Source organism: Saccopteryx bilineata, chromosome 6, assembly GCF_036850765.1.
Source record: "Saccopteryx bilineata isolate mSacBil1 chromosome 6, mSacBil1_pri_phased_curated, whole genome shotgun sequence".
NCBI classification, from domain to species: Eukaryota; Metazoa; Chordata; class Mammalia; order Chiroptera; family Emballonuridae; genus Saccopteryx; species Saccopteryx bilineata.
Window position 1 is genome coordinate 50,824,207 of NC_089495.1, and position 16,055 is coordinate 50,840,261.

A 16,055-nucleotide genomic window follows, 5' to 3' on the forward strand; every position below is an offset into this window, starting at 1 on the left:
AGGTCAGGCGAGTTAGCTGTATTCTTGAATGACCTACATGCCTCTGGAGATTAAAGGAAGGTTTTGCCTGACCAGGCAGTGGTGCAGTAGATAGAGTGTTGGCCTGGGACACTGAGGACCCAGGTTTGAAACCTCTAGGTCGCTGGCTTGAGCAAGGGGTCACTGGCTTGGCTGGAGCCCCCTGGTCAAGGCACACAAGAGAAAGCAATCAATGGACAACAACTAAGGTGCCACAACCTGAGTTGATGCTTTCCATCTGTATCCCTTCCTGTCTGTTTGTCTCTCTCTTTACAAAAAAAATGGTTTCAAGCCTACTAAACACCCACACCTCAACAGTCCTAACCATATACACCCCACAGAGGTCAGTGTAAAATTCTCTCTCCCGTGTTGCACTTCCACCAGCTTCCGTGGACTAGACTGGACAGACAATCTCATTACTCTTAGGCGGCACTGGTTCTTCCCTCTCCCCTCCATGCTGGAAAGAGCTCTGTCCCCTGGAAGAAATCAAGGCTGGCACGCTTTGCAAACAGACCCACGGTAAAGGGAAGGAGAATGCTGAGTCCAGTGAGCTTGGTAGGAGGGAAAAGGCTGACCCTGTGGGTACAGAGGAGAGGGGACGGTCACTGCAGCCCACCCGAGGCCAGGCACAGCCGGGGGAGCCTCACACCCTGGCCCTGTGCCTCAGACGTGTCCCTTGAGAGTGTTTTAGCAGATACAGGTTTTAGAAACACTATAATAGGCCACCCTGAAATAAGCAGCTCCATGGAACCTTGAGGTCACTTAGAGAAAACAATCTCAGGGAATCCCTAGAGACTACCCATCAAGAGATGCCCGACAGGTTCCCAACACAAAGGGAACACACTGCTGTTCTTGCCACAGTCTCTTCGTTGACATTTTTGGGGCCAGGCATCTTAGGAATTGATAACTTTTTCAGTTTTAGAGAGATAATCACATGTGTCTACTACAGAGCACCCCAGCAGTGGGGACAGGGGCAGCAGCCCAGAATCAAGCAGGGTGATTATATGGTGGAACACGAGCGTTCATATGAAACAGGATAAATGGTCTTATAATAGCTTAGGTCAAGTTCTGCCGATGGGATAAGACGAGAATTTAGCGGTCCCAGAGCTTTCTGGATAGGATGTTTTCTGAAAGGTCAGGGATGTGAGGACCTGGACTGGAGGATGCTTGGGGCATGGGGTTTGGAGCGCTCTACAAGAGACTCAGTCACATTCCGGGGAGACTGCCCCCCAACCAAAGCCAACTCTCAGGACAGCTCCCAGAGCCCCCCCAGAGAAGCGCCCCGTGGTTCTTCATGAACTACACACGGCCCTGGCTCTCCCTGCACCAGGTCTCAGTGTATGTGGGGTGGCTGCTCCAGGAGGTGGCCGCCTCAGTGCTGGGAGCTATCCTCCCACCTTCGCTGGGGACCTGTCTCTTGGCCTCTGTGGCACGGACACATGGCTCACCAAACACACGACAGTCTCTGCCCCAAGGCTGACGCCATGAGCGGAAACTGGAGATGGCCCAGGGAACTCGGGCTGGGGGGATGAGGCCAAGAGAGGTGCTCGCATTCCCAGGAGGTCAGTGTGCTCGCACCCCTGAGACGGTGAGCACCGATGCGCAAAAGGCCAAGACCTGTCCGCGCCCTCCCCCGCCCCCACCCGCCGGGCCCACGGCTGGTACCTCCACGGCCACGCTGAAGTCCACCATGGAGACGCTGGTGTTGCGGTGCCAGCACACGTGCACCATGGTGTTGCCGCGGTGGGGGGCCTGGCGCTCCAGCGAGGTGCGCGAGGCACTGAGGTCGTCCTCCGACTCCTGGTCGGCCACGGCGGCCTCGTCGGGGGACTCTGCGGGGTGTGACGAAAGGCAGCGCTTTGATCTGTGCTCACCAGAAGAAGAGGCCCTTCCCCGACCCCTCCCGGGAACTGAACGGGCCTAGACGGTCGGGGGCATTCAAGGCGATGTGGCCCTGGGGACCCCCATGCAGCCGGAGCAGGAAATGACACCAGCAGCCCTCTGTTTGCAGGGACCGACAGTCCCTCAGCCAGGGAACCCCTACCACACCTGGGCACTGGACATAGTGTGAACGGCCTTGTTTCTCTCCCTAAACACTGACATTCTGTATGACAAGCAGCAATGCTGGCCTAGAAAAGGTGATGTCCTTGCTCCATCAGTTTTAAGGGGGTTTTCTAATATTTTTAGGAAGTGGAATTTCCTCGATTTTTAGCTTTAAATACAAATGTAGCCCACGCTCCGCAGCCTAGCGGGCAAGGTGACTGGGATGCACGAGGACGCTCACCTCTGCAGGCCAGCGCTGCCCGCCCGCACAGCCAGTCCCGGGCCCACGGGCAGCCCAGGAGCGCTCCCCACACTTACTGTTGTCAGGAGGGCTGCTGGCGAGGAACTCGGGAGAGGGGCCGCTGCTTTTTTCTGCCAAATCTATGGCCATCTGGATGTCCTCCACCCACTTCTCCATCTCAGACCGGGAACTGAGGAAGAGACGGGCGTCAGGTTCCCAGACCACGCAGGTGAGCAGGGTAACCAGGTAAAGAGGCCCCCGAGTTACCTGGCGGCCACGACGATGGACTGCCGCTGGCCCCGCAGGGTGAGGCAGTGGGGCACGCCCCACTCGTCTTCGCTCTCCTCGATCTGTGGGACGAGTGTGCACAGGTTACTGCCAAGACCCGAGCAAGACCCTTAATGCCTTTTCACACGTTCACTAAAGTGGCTACAGCTGGGAGGATGGGAGAACCAAGTACAAAAATTCATAATGAGAGAGGGAAAAGAAAGATCAGAAGGCACTGAGTTTTTTTTGGCAGAACCCATAAGCTCCCCTTTATCTAACCACTGAGGAGAACGTGGGGAAAAGCCAGGGAAAGCATCCCGGGCTGACTGGCCTGTCTGCATGTGCCTACCAAGGTCACAGCATAGGAGACCTGCCCACTGGCACTTCCTGGGGAAGGACAGGGCTCCCTGGTCTTTGTGTGGGTTCCGTGACTTCACGTGGACAGCGAGGACTGTCTTTCAGGGCCCTGGGGCCAGGCACAGGGCAGGGAGAGGCTAATCCACCCCACATGGCCACAGTATCTTTCCTTTTCACTTGATTCTAGAAGCAAGATAATCATGTATCCCCCTTTCAAGAGGCGCCGGGCCCCAGAGCCCTCTAGGGGAGCCCTGACAAGGCCCGGGTTTCCCGTGACGCCTGCGACGTTCTCACTGCCTTGCCAGGGCTCTCCTTTTCCTTCCTCGTGTCACGGTCTCTCGCTCCCGTTAGCCTGGCCTGCAAACTGAGGCTGCCCAGGGGGAGAGGCCCCAATCTCATGCCCACGCTGCATACTCACAGTCATGCCATAGAGTGGGAGCTGCCCGTGGACTTTAAACTGATTCGAGATGGTTAGACCCCTGCTTGTGTACAGCAAGACGTCATTGAACTAGAAGAACAAGAACAAGGGTGGCTGAGATGCACTGGCTTCATTTGAAGCCAAAAGGTGAAGACAGTTGTTTTCAAAATCTTGCATGACAATTCATTGATCTCCACAACGGCAGTCTGAGCAGCTCTGACGGCTCCCTCTGGCTCCTAGGTGCCCCCCACGCGGGCAGCAGAGGCCCAGCCCTGTGACCCTTCGGATCACAGATCATAGTGAGGACTAACAGCTCTCACTACTTACCAGGAAGAACATGCGCTGCTGAAGCCCCTTCCCAGAGAGCTTGCTGAGGCTTCCCAGGCGAATGAATTCCTGCAAAGAAAACACCCCAACAGTTGGCAGGGAGCCTGCAAACATGGGTCAACATGGAGAATCTGGCTTCCCCACGCCACAGTCCCTTTCAGGCTAAGTATCATAGTGATATAGTATCTATTTACTGAATGCTGTGCTACACCTTCTCTAAGCTCTTCTCCTCGGGAACCTGTGAGGCAGGGACTACTATGGGCTCCAGTAACAGAGGAAACCAGCAGGCAGAGATCCAATGGTGTGCCTGCTGGTGCACACTCAGGCCCATAATTATGCACTTAACCCCGGCCTGCAGGCTTCCCACTACGAGGGAGGGGAAAGGACCCGGCCAGAGACGATGGCAGCAAGGGACTGGAGGACAGATAATCCATAGGTGAGTTCTGTGACTACAGGCATCTTCCTCATGACTTAAAACTCTGGTTCTTGGGCCTGGCCAGGTAGCTCATTTGGTTAGAGCACTGTCTAGCTATGCCAAGGTTACGGGTTTGATCCCTGGGCAGGGCACATACAAGAATCAACCAGTGCATGCAAGAATGGGTAGAGCAACAAATTTGGTATTTTTTTCTCTCTCCTTCTCTCTAAATATCAACCAGTAATTAAAAAAAATAAAATAAAACTGGTTCTCAAAAACTAGTAACTATTCTAAGATAATAGCAAGAAGCAATGTATCTAAGGAACTCATCCTTTCAGACAGTAAACTCTTGAAAGTATAAAGCATTTGGGGCCACTTAAACCATAAAACTATCATTTTTAAAAAACCATGATAAAATACACACTAGATTGACCACTCATGACCTTCCGTGCATTCACAGTATGCATCCATTGCTACTGTCTAGATCCAGAACTTCTCATCACCCAGAGGAAACCCTGTGCCATAAAGAAGTCACTCCCCATTTCCCCTTTCTTCAGCACCTGGCAACCACCAATCTCTCTTTTTTTTTTTTTTAAATAACTCTCTGGATTTGCCTCATCTGGGTATTTCATATAACTTGAATCCTTTATATGTGGTCTTTTATGTCTGGCTTCATTCACTGAGCATGTTTTCAAGTTTCATCCATATTGTAGTGTGGGTCAGAACTTCACTCCTTTCTGAGGTTGAACATTTCATTGTACAGATAGACCACATTTCGTTTACCCATTCACCTGTGATGGGACATTTTGGTTGTTCCTCCTTTGGCTACTGTGAATAGTGTTGCCGTGAACAATCATGTTCAAGCTTTCGTTTGAACATCTGTTCTCAAGATGTTCAAATATACCCAGGAGTGGAACTTCTGGGAATATACCCAGGAGTGGAACTGCTGGGTCATACAGAAATTCTATGGTTATCTTACTGAGGAACCTCTGTACTGTTTTCCCCAGTTCTGCTTTTAAAACAGTTATAAAGTCTTTGACATCCGTAACAAGTGCAGTCTCTGTCCTCTTCTCTTGGAAATGGGTGAGCTGGTGACTGATTTGACCAATAGCGCACGGAAATAATGGCATGTGACCTCTGAGGCTAGGTTGCCATACTACACGTAGCCTCTGCTATGTTCTCGGAAACAAATGCTTTGAGAACACGGAGATGTATGTAATCAGTAAGACCAACCTGAATCCAGGCTAGTGAGACCCCTCCTGGGCTCTCTGTAGTCCCTGCTGAGCCCAGCCTCCAGCCACCCCTGCCAGGTGGCAGCCCTGGACCTTCCAGACCAGACCACCTGGAACCTCTGTCAATGCCACACAGAGCAGAAGAATCACCTGCTGAGCCCTGCCCAGTCCCTAACGCCCAAAACCATGACACATACTAAAAGGCTGTTTCCAGCCACTAATTACTGGGGAAGTTTGTTACAACAGATTCCTAGAACACCTGCCACAAGGTCCTTCTGTGCTCCCATCAGCATCTGAGTGAAGAATAGAAACTTAGCTAACTCATTTGATTCTATACACATCTATCTGTGTGGCATAACAACCCTTTGATACTTTATGAAATGTGTGATAGTATTTTCACTGATATAGTTTGGAAATCAGCAAAGTAATATATACTCTTGCAGGGCTGTAAGATGGATGTTGGCATAAACAATATGGTATGAGGAAATAGTGTCTAGGGGACCGCTTTCATTACTGAAGGGTACCAGAGAGCAAGAATGAGTGGTGACCCTAACGTGCCGCTATTACTCCTGTTTCTACCTCACACATTTGTTGCCACTGGAACACATGCATTTCCTATCAGATCTTGGGGATCTCAGCTACAACCTGAGCGGGAAGAAGCCAGGGTAGCTGGAGACACTCACTGCAAAAAGCAAAGGGAGCGTGGTCTTGCCTGTGTTCCAGGGGCACCAGGGGCAGAGGGCAGAAGGGCCATGGACTCAGATGTCAGTGTCTGGGCTGGAGATGGAAAATGTCTCTTGCTTATGAGTTTTGTTTTGTTTTTTTAAACTTTGGAACAGGAAAAGAGGAAAAGGCCTCTAATAGCCTTAAGCTCAAGCTGCTTCCATCTGGAGGGAAATCCATCCAAAGATGTCCAGGCCTCTGAGTTTTAACCAAATAACCCCCCTGCCTCCCCACCCCTGCTTCTGTTCTGTTTTGTTCAATGAAAAAGAACATGGTCCTATAATGTGGAAGGCCAGGCCAGAAAAACTCTCTCAGGCACACAAAGAAACACCTGTAGGGACCCTGGCTCAGGCAAAAGTGGGCTGGGGCCCTTTTGCCTCAGGGAAAAATCCAGTCTTCCAGAACATGATACCATCCCGGACTGGACCGAGGGCTGGTGGAGCAGGATGATGCCTAAAAGCCATGTTAGGGATTAGACTGCAGGCAGTTTAGGGGGCGTTCCTAAAATTATCTGCTTACCTTTATTTATTTTTTATTTTTTATTTTTTGTATTTTTCTGAAGCTGGAAACGGGGAGAGACAGTCAGACAGACTCCCGCATGTGCCCGACCGGGATCCACCCGGCACGCCCACCAGGGGCAAAGCTCTGGCCACCAGGGGGCGATGCTCTGCCCCTCTGGGGCATCGCTCTGCCACAACCAGAGCCACTCTAGCACCTGGGGCAGAGGCCAAGAAGCCATCCCCAGCGCCCGGGCCATCTTTGCTCCAATGGAGCCTTGGCTGCGGGAGGGGAAGAGAGAGACAGAGAGGAAGGGGGGGGGATGGAGAAGCAAATGGGCGCTTCTCCTATGTGCCCTGGCCAGGAATCGAACCCGGGTCCCCTGCATGCCAGGCCGACGCTTTACCGCTGAGCCAACCGGCCAGGGCCTATCTGCTTACCTTTAAATTTCAGTTTGCAAATTCCACCTGAAGACAAATCTTTCAGAGCCACCCTTCCACCCACTTAGGTTATTTGTTAATTTAAAATTAATTAATGATAATCAATTGGCCTTGGTGTGTGGAATGCTCCATCTTAGAACTCGCCCCTCTGAGGGCCTGAGTCCTCTTTCTCCTGTCGCTCAAGGTGGATTTGAAACAGTGAATGATGGCCCTGGCCGGTTGGCTTAGTGGATAGAGCATCAACCCTGCACGTGGACATCCTGGGTCCTATCCCCAGTCAGGGCACATGAGAAGCAGCCATCTGCTTCTCTTCCTCTCCCTTTCCTGTCTCTCTTCCCCTCTCGCAGTCAGTAGCTTGACTGGTCTGGTCGAGCTTCTGCTGTGGGCCCGGAGGATAGCTCAGTTGATTCAAACATCTACCCCATACTGGGGTTGTAAAGTGGATCCAGGTCAGGGTGCATGCAGGAGTCTGTCTCTCTATCTCCCCTTCTCTCATTTAAAACAAACAAACAAACAAAAAAACAGTGAATGGCTGTGAAGCCAGACGATGAGTGAGAGAATATGCAAATAAGGCAGGTCTGCGGTTAGTAACCAGCATCCCCGTTCTGACCTTTACAAATAAGTGACCTTTAATTTAGCGTGTGGTAGGTGCCTCCTATATGCTGCTTGCATATATTAGCTCCATAGGTGAGCCTGTGAATTCAATATAGTCATCACCATTATCAGATGAGGAAACTGAAAAGCAAAATGATTTGAAACTTGCACCAAATCACCTGGTCAGTTATGAGTGATGAAGCCCATATTTGATTGATGCTATGCTATGTAATCAAAAACAGAGAGAGTATATCCTTAGTCCCTTCAAAGAAATGGAGGTAGGGGGAGGGGAAAAGAATTCCTATTCATTGTATTAGTTTTACACATTAAGTCTCATTCAATCCTCGTGCCCTAGGAAGGAAAGGTATGATCCCATGTTACACAAGAGAAGGAATGTTCCAGCTGGTGAAACATCCCAGCTCTGGCGGAGCTCAAATTTGAACCCAGGGCCACCAACTTCAAGCCAAATGCTCTTTTCATAGCGCCATGGGAACCTTTCCTCAAAATAATTGCTTTACAAATGGTCTGTCTGCCGCCAAACAGCATAAGATGTTAAATTTAACGCCCAAAGTTAAGAGAAAATTACATTGAGTCCACAGGGCTTTATTGAGTTCTGCATAGATGGGTAAAGGTGGTTATTGTGTGCTGAGGCCTGGTGGAATTTTCTCACCAGCAGAGCTGAAGCAAATCCCAGCTTTAATTTCCACCCAGCACTTACCCCATAACTCTCCTGACAACCTTTCACAACTGGTTTTTGGTCATTTCTGCAATTAGGCTTCCTAAGAAATATACCGAATGCATAGAGATATTCCTGCATCTTTCCTAAGCTACACAGGTTTAGTTTCCAGGGCAACCTGTCAGATGAGACTGAGAGCTCCCGGCAAAATGGAAACTTGTGTGAAAGTTAAGGCAGGTATACAGCAGATCAGAGACTAAAATTCCCTTCTGAACCTGGGGTAATGGAATCAGGGAGCTATAGGAGAAAGATCCCACAGAGAGAGCTGATGAGATGCATCAGCTGACAATTAGTTTTGATTCTTAGGAAGAGAAGTGAGAAAAGGCAGGCTGTGTTGTATCTTTGAAACTCCCCGCTGGCCTGGAAGAAGCAGGTTGATGCAACAGGGCCCTGCTTCACTACCGACGAGGGGAACAGCCAAGCACTTCACCCAGAGTCACGTTCTGGCTAAAACGGGTTTTTAATTCCTAATTAAAATTACACTGTGTACAAGAAATTGCATCTTTTAAAAATAGTTTTTGGGCCCTGGCCGGTTGGCTCAGTGGTAGAGCGTCGTCCTGGCATGCGGAAGTCCCAGGTTCGATTCCCGGCCAGGGCACACAGAAGAGGCGCCCATCAGCTTCTTCACCCCTCCCCCTCTCCTTCCTCTCTGTCTCTCTCTTCCCCTCCCGCAGCCGAAGCTCTATTGGAGCAAAAGATGGCCCGGGCACTGGGGATGGCTCCTTGGCCTCTGCCCCAGGCGCTAGAGTGGCTCTGGTCGCAACAGAGCATCGCCCCCTGGTGGGCGTGCCAGGTGGATCCTGGTCAGGCGCATGCGGGAGTCTGTCTGACTGCCTCCCCATTACCAGCTTCAGAAAAGTACCAAAAAAAAATAGTTTTTGGCTCTTGCCGGTTGGCTCAGTGGTAGAGCGGGGGCCCAGCATAGGGATGTCCCAGGTTTGATTCCCGGTCAGGGCACGCAAGAGAAGCGCCCATCTGCTTCTCCATCCCCACCTCCCCATTCTCTCTTTCTTTGCCTCCCACAGCCATGCTTGATTGGTCCCAGCGCATGGGCCCTAGGCACTGAGGATGGCTGCATGGAGCCTCCACCGCAGGTGCTAAAACATGGCTCCAGGTGGGCAGAGCATTGGTCCCAGATGGGGGTTGCTGGGTGGATTCTGGTTGGGGCACATGCAGGAGTCTGTTTATCCCCTCCTCTCCCTTGGAAAAGAAGAAAAAAAATAGTTTTCATACTTACACGGTAATTTATAGCATGCTTTTAGGCAATAAATTTTCCTCTGTTTTTTTTTTTTTTTTTTTTTTTTGTGACACAGAGAGAGACAGACAGGAAGGGAGAGAGATGAGAAGCATCAATTCTTCGTTGTGGCTCCTTAGTTGTTCATTGATTGCTTTCTCATATGTGCCTTGACTGGGGGGCTACAGCAGAGCAAGTGACCCCTAGCTCAAGCCAGCAACTGTGGGGTCATGTCTATGATCCCACACTCAAGCCAGTGACCCCACACTCAAGCTGGTGAGCCTGTGCTCAAGCCAGCGACCTTGGGGTTTCGAACCTGGGTCCTTCGCATCCCAGTCAGATGCTCTATCCACTGCACCACTGCCTGGTCAGGCTTCCTTTGTCTTTATATCACTATTTGACCCAATCAAAAATAATTTTATCCTCCATTTTCATTTACCTAAATTTTAACAAATAAGCTATCTCAAATTGTCTCAGAATACGATAGGGAAGAAAAGTAAATGAACAAATCAACTAATAAGGAGAAAAAGGAGGTCAAAGGCTTTCATCTCCTTCTAACACAGAATTTTCGAATGACACTATAATATTCAAGGTTTTTCCCCCCAATTATCCCCCCAGTTGAAGGAAGCCACTTCAGAGGGAGGATAGTTTCACTTGGAGCATCTCTATTCAAAACGTTCAAATTTAAGTCACTTAAATGTCACTTGTCTGGCTCTAACCTCCAGCGCAAAAGAGAGCACAGCTGCTTACCCTTCCTGGAATCACAAGATTGTCGATGCCAATCAAGTCTTTCTTGAGCTCATGCAGCTTCTGGAAATTCTCCATCTTGATCATCGCACCGTGAAGCTGTGCCACCATCTCCGTGATCTCTGCCAGCGCGGCTAACGGAGGAAACACACAGACCGCAGCCTGAGCCAGAGGCCGGGCTTCTCTGTCCCTGTCCCCAACCTTTTCAAGCTCAGTTCTGCAGAGTAATATCCTTCCGGTAGGCGGATCATGTTACATACTGTCCTTCTAGGGGAAACCCTGCTATTTTTCACGAATAAAAACTGAATGATTTGCTTTACTCTATGTATACATTTTTATTTGATTTGAATTTCCCCAAAACATCCTGAAAACGTGAATGAGCTCTTCATAGCTACATGGTAAACAGCGGCCCTCCCATTAGGATTGCTTGTTGGCATAGAGGGAAAATTGCAGGAGGATAAAAGTACCTAGAATTCTGTCCTCAGGGCAGAGTTCTTTTATCTCCCCCCCCACTTCTCTGGCAAGCACAGCGTGCAGAGAGGCCACAGGAAAATCTGGGGCAAAAGCGGGGTCTTCTGGGGAGAGAGTCTGACTGACGGTGCCACTTCTGAGCAATCAACATTCATTCCAGCACTCCCCAGCATAACCTTCCACAGAAATCATACTGTTCACCACGATGGGTGCAAAGACTACCTGTAAAAGGAAACTTTGCAATATGGGCACATCTCCCTTATACTGGTCGGCATCCAATACGTACAAGGAGCTAATGCCCAATTAGTACAAGTTTGTGTCGCATGCAAAGCCACTGTAGCTGAGCATTTGGGTTTTTCAGAAAGCAAGAAATCCTTGTCAACTGAACTTCAATCATCAGAAAACTGAGCACCTCCTTCACGGCAGCATCTCAACTGTGGAACAGAAGAAGCATTTCCTTTTCTTGCTTTCTCCCCGCGGATGCAAATGAAACGCTGCCTGGCTTGTCACAGAATGCTCTGCCTAAGCCAGAGCGACAAACCCAAACACAGGCTCAGCCTTAGACATTACCAGCCGACTCAGTCCAATGAACAGTTCCTGGGCACCAGACGCCCAGTGGGTGTGGGGTGAGGAGCCTCTAAGAGAACAAAGATGGCAGCTGGTCCCTAGGTCTCGACACTCTTCATCCCTGATGTTCAGGAAGTGTATGTTCAGGTACACTCTGATTTCCCCGGCCTTCTTTAAATGATGTCGACACACGGTTCAAGCTATATAACGAATGCTTTCTCCATTTTATTATCAAGGATAGACTTTTCCTACTGGGGACTGTTTAGTAAAAGGCAAATGGGGCAAGTCAGCCAAGGATAGCACATGAAAATACTAAAGCTGTCTGTCACTGTCCTGCACAACACACCTGTACAGCTCTGAGTCCTCAGCACTGGGATGGCTCCAGGTCAGCCTGTGTAGGCAACGCCCATATGACGGAGCTAGGTAGACAGGTGGGGAAGGTCATACAACCCTGAAGGTCGGGAGGAACTGAGGCTTAAAGGAGGAGGAACACTGTGCAGGAAAGGACAAGGAGGTGGTGGCAACGACACCAGCAGAAGGGATAGAATATACCAGCCACAGGCATGAAGCGCCAGGGTGTGCCTTAAAGGCTGAGTCTGCAGTAAACCAAAACCCCGTCGTGAGTCATTTCTCTTCTTCTTCTGTGAAGTGCCAATGGCAATTCTTGGGTTATCTTTTTAAAACCAATTTGTAGGCGTTTTCTATACATTCTAGATACCAACAATGACTTTTCTAGAACAGGCCCCACATCACCATGCCCCTCCTTAAAATCCTTCATGTTTTCCTTTTACTCTCAGGCTGAGGTACAGTAGGGTTTATGAGACCCTGTGAGACCTGGTCTCTGCTTACTTTCCCTGCCTGTCTCTACTGCTGTCCCCTCCGCAGTGACACAGAACTTCTACCGCCTGGAGCGGTGCTTTTCAACCTTGTTACACTTGGGGACTGGTGAAAGTAGGAGGAATATTTTGCAGACTGCTAAGGCAGAAATCACCCTGAGCATAAGCGAATTTGACTAAGATCATTGGGTCTATAATTTCATACAACATCAGTGTGGTTAAATCTTTCATGGGCCGGTGTGAAATTTTTGGCAGACTGGTCCACGGACCGGCAGTTGAAAAACTGATCTAATTGGAATTGGAGATATTAACAAAACATGTAATTTATATATATAAATATATATATATAAATATAAATTTCTTTATATATATATATATATAAATTTCTTTATATATATAAAGAAAAACACTGACCTAGATTGTCCCATAGTCTCTGTACCCTTTGGGCCTCTGTATGTGCAGTTCACAACTCTATGCTCCACACCTGCCCACATTTAAGACAACTACCTCTAGCCCAGTGTTTTCAACTGCCAGTCATGAAAGAGTTATTCACCCTAATCTTCATACAGCATCAGGATGGGTTAACTCTTTCGTGGATAGGCACAAAATAGGTGGGCAGGTGATTGAAAAACACTGTTCTTGCCCTAAACTTAGATAATCCTTTCCCTCAGCAAACCCCCACAAAGCCTGAAAGGCTGGCTCAGAAGCCACAACCCTACTGTTACTGTCCAGGTAACCGCCCCTATGCCTACTAGTGAATTGTATGGGTAGAGACCACATCCATCCCATTCTTTCTAGTATACTGGGTCCACAGCAGGTGTCCAATGCACATCTGTGATTGGTTGGTGGTCAGATCATGAAGAATTTTGACTAGCCTGAGGAAACTGAGTGTCACAGGTTTTAAGCAAAAAAGAAATACATTTAGAAAATGAGAATACAGGTCCTGGCCGGTTTGCTCAGTGGATAAAGCATTGGCCTGGTGTGTGGACATCCTGGGTTCAATTCCCAGTCAAGGCACACAGGAGAAACGACCATCTGCTTTCACTCCCCTCCATCTCCCTGTTCTTTTCTCTTCCCCTCCTGCAGCCAGTGGCTCAACTGGCTTGAGGGATGGCCCCAGGCATTGATGATAGCTCGGTTAATTCAAGCATTGGCCCCAGATGAGGGTTATTGGGTGGATCCTGGTCAAGGTGTATGTGGGAGTCTGTCTCACTATCTCCCCTGCTCTCATTAAAAAAAAGAGAGACAGACAGACACAAGGAAAGAAAGAAATGAAGGAAGGTAGGAAGGTAGGGAGGGAGGGAAAGAGGGAATGTGGGAGACTACAAGTGGCAAAGCCTTTGTAAGTTCAAGGCTTAGCAAAAGGCTAAGTTCTCCCCCTCCCCGACTCCTCCATATTGGTTATAAAGCTGAGTATTTGAACTCATCCCAACCCCCCACCTCACTTGCTTGGTGAAGTTGCTAAAAGCTAAGTTTTTCTCCACACCTCCATGTTAGCTGGGATGCTGAATTATTTCTGCTCTCCTATCCTCCATGTCCCTTGGAGAGAGACTGGAGGCAGTTTTCTTTTAATCCTTTGTTTTGTGAAGATAAGATGTTATGCATGGTGGGGGTTTTCTGCACTTGGGAGAATACTTGGGTTGCTTTGGAAATGTGACTTTGTTTTAATGATCTCTTTGATTTGCTAATGACCTTACTTTGCCCTATAAATAAAGCAGGTAGGGGGCTGGAGACTCGCTTTTTGCAAGCAATCTTCTGCATCCTTGCAGAGTCCTCCGAACTCCTCCTATTTCTCTTTAAGCCTATTTTCTTAATTCCAGGCTGTTCCCACTCAGGACCTGAAATTATAGCTGGGCTGGTTCTCAGCAAGGGAGGGAGGAAGAGAGACAGAGAGAAAGAAAGAAAAAAAAAGAAAGAAAATGAGAATACAGGCAGTCTAAGAGATGGGAAGTGTTTATAATATTTTAGGTGAGAGAAACAGGCTTGACATACTAGAGGAATAGCAAATTTGTGTAACTGTCAAAAGCCACGAACCTGGCTGAAGAGTGTAGGGGACACAGCATCAGACCGTAGCTTCCTAGCCCTTGAGAGACTGACAGTCCAGGCTGGGGGTGTACACATTAACAGACACTTATCACATGAGACGGATGACTTAGGTTCTAAACAATGATGTGCAGCACAGTGAAAAAAGCATGGTCTGGAATACCAGCCCTCACCTTTTGCTAACTGAGTGACACAAGTCTCTTACCTCCTCTGAGCCTCAGCTTTCTTATCTATAAAATGGGATAACACTTATTTCATGGAGGTGTTAAAGGAGTAAAGGTGTTCACATTAGTAAGACACCTGGCCCAGGAGCTGAGTGAGTGACAATGGCTATATCATCATGAGGGTAGGGTTGTTAAGAACACGGGTTCTGGGTTTAGGCTACAAGTTATTTACTTTCCAGCTGTGTGACTCTGGACAGGTTCCCTAACCCTCTGGTTACAGTACCCCCCATAAGTAAAATGAGCTCACCCCTGCCTTGCAGATGAACTGGAAAGATTAAGAATTCAGGTGAAGTGCATAGTAAGGTGACCTGCACATTGCCAATGCCCAGCAGCAAGGAGCACTATTTATTAAGAGCCATTTTCTGCAGCCAGTCCAAGAAAGAACTGATGAGTTTCAACCATGTATGTAGGGGAAAGGTTGGGGGCACCACCTGTAGCTCCCCCAGGGTTCTTTGCACGAAACCACCCAGGATCAAAGGAGAAAACGCATGCAAAAAGGAAAGGACAAAAACGGTCTTAATGATCAGCATTTTCTTTATGGAAAAACCAAGAGATAAATTGGTTTTCTCCAGAAAATACTTGACCAGGTACTAAAACGCAGTGCCTGCCCTGCATGATCATGAAAACCTGGGACAGAGTATCAACAGAGCTCTTCCCCGAGGAGCCCCGTCCCTGCAGACAGACCTGGGTCTGGTGGGGCTCACCTCGGCAGTCCCTGAAGTCGGAGTGGTTGGGGGGGTGATGTTTGCACAGCCGCTCCAGGACCTGCTTGTAGTGCATGAGCCGGTGCAGCGGGCGCAGGAAGAAGGTGTTGAGCGGTAGGTAGCACACCTTCTGCAGCTCGAAGTCTCTGCACAAGTTCTCCAGCCGCCGGGAGCTCCTGATGCTGGTCTCCAGCGCCTCCAAAGCCTCGCCGTGCTTCCACAGGTGAGCCGCCAGTTGCTGGTGGGGGCAAAAGACGAGGGTGAGGGAGGGCGTCCTGCACAGCTGGAACTGAATGTGCACCTCGTCCGCCCGCTGACTTTCGGAAATGAGCTCGCCTCCACTTTCCTCCATTTCATTAAATTTCACATTTTTCAAATCTCATGATTTATTTCATCATGTTACGTTCTTAGGGTGAAATAAAACGCGCTATTAAAAGTATTGAGCAATACTTTAATACATAGGGTTTAAAAATCAGGAGACAGACATGCAATATTAGAGGTGTAAATGTTCTTTAAAAATCAAGAAGGCAAAACTGAGAGGAAATAAATGAACAGGAGCCTGCGGTTTCCTTGTACATGGCACAAAATGACAAGCAGACCAGGGCTGCCCAATAGCGCCCTACAGTTACAAACACATAGCTCTGATCCCTCCCCCCCAGTTGCTGGTACAGTAACTGAGGGACTGCCACAAGCCACCCATTTTGCCAGATTCCAGGGAGCTAGATGAGAAGTAGACACGCTCTCTACTCTTCTGGGGTCTGTGCAAGACCCTTTGCTTGACCAAGCGCTGGTCAGGCTCCCGAACCTTCTCCCAGGTCTGTCTGTGCACTTCCTTATAAACCCAGTTTTAGCAAGGACCCTGCTAAGGCTGCTACCAGAACCCCCAACGCTGGTATCGGGCCATCCACGACCTCAGGTTC

At 49.1% G+C, this 16,055-nt stretch overlaps 1 protein-coding gene across 5 annotated transcripts in view; it reads right to left on the minus strand.

The window, feature by feature from the left end:
* Positions 1–16,055, minus strand: part of FARP1 (FERM, ARH/RhoGEF and pleckstrin domain protein 1) — a 352,772-nt gene that overhangs the window by 7,260 nt on the left and 329,457 nt on the right. For all 5 annotated transcript variants that reach the window (XM_066238046.1, XM_066238050.1, XM_066238049.1 and 2 more), the window contains 7 exons: positions 15,136–15,373; positions 10,294–10,424; positions 3,672–3,740; positions 3,345–3,434; positions 2,570–2,652; positions 2,380–2,492; positions 1,684–1,850 (listed from right to left, as the gene is read on the minus strand). In XM_066238046.1, coding sequence (XP_066094143.1) covers positions 1,684–1,850; positions 2,380–2,492; positions 2,570–2,652; positions 3,345–3,434; positions 3,672–3,740; positions 10,294–10,424; positions 15,136–15,373 — 891 coding nt within the window. The remainder of the gene's footprint in view (positions 1–1,683; positions 1,851–2,379; positions 2,493–2,569; positions 2,653–3,344; positions 3,435–3,671; positions 3,741–10,293; positions 10,425–15,135; positions 15,374–16,055) is intronic.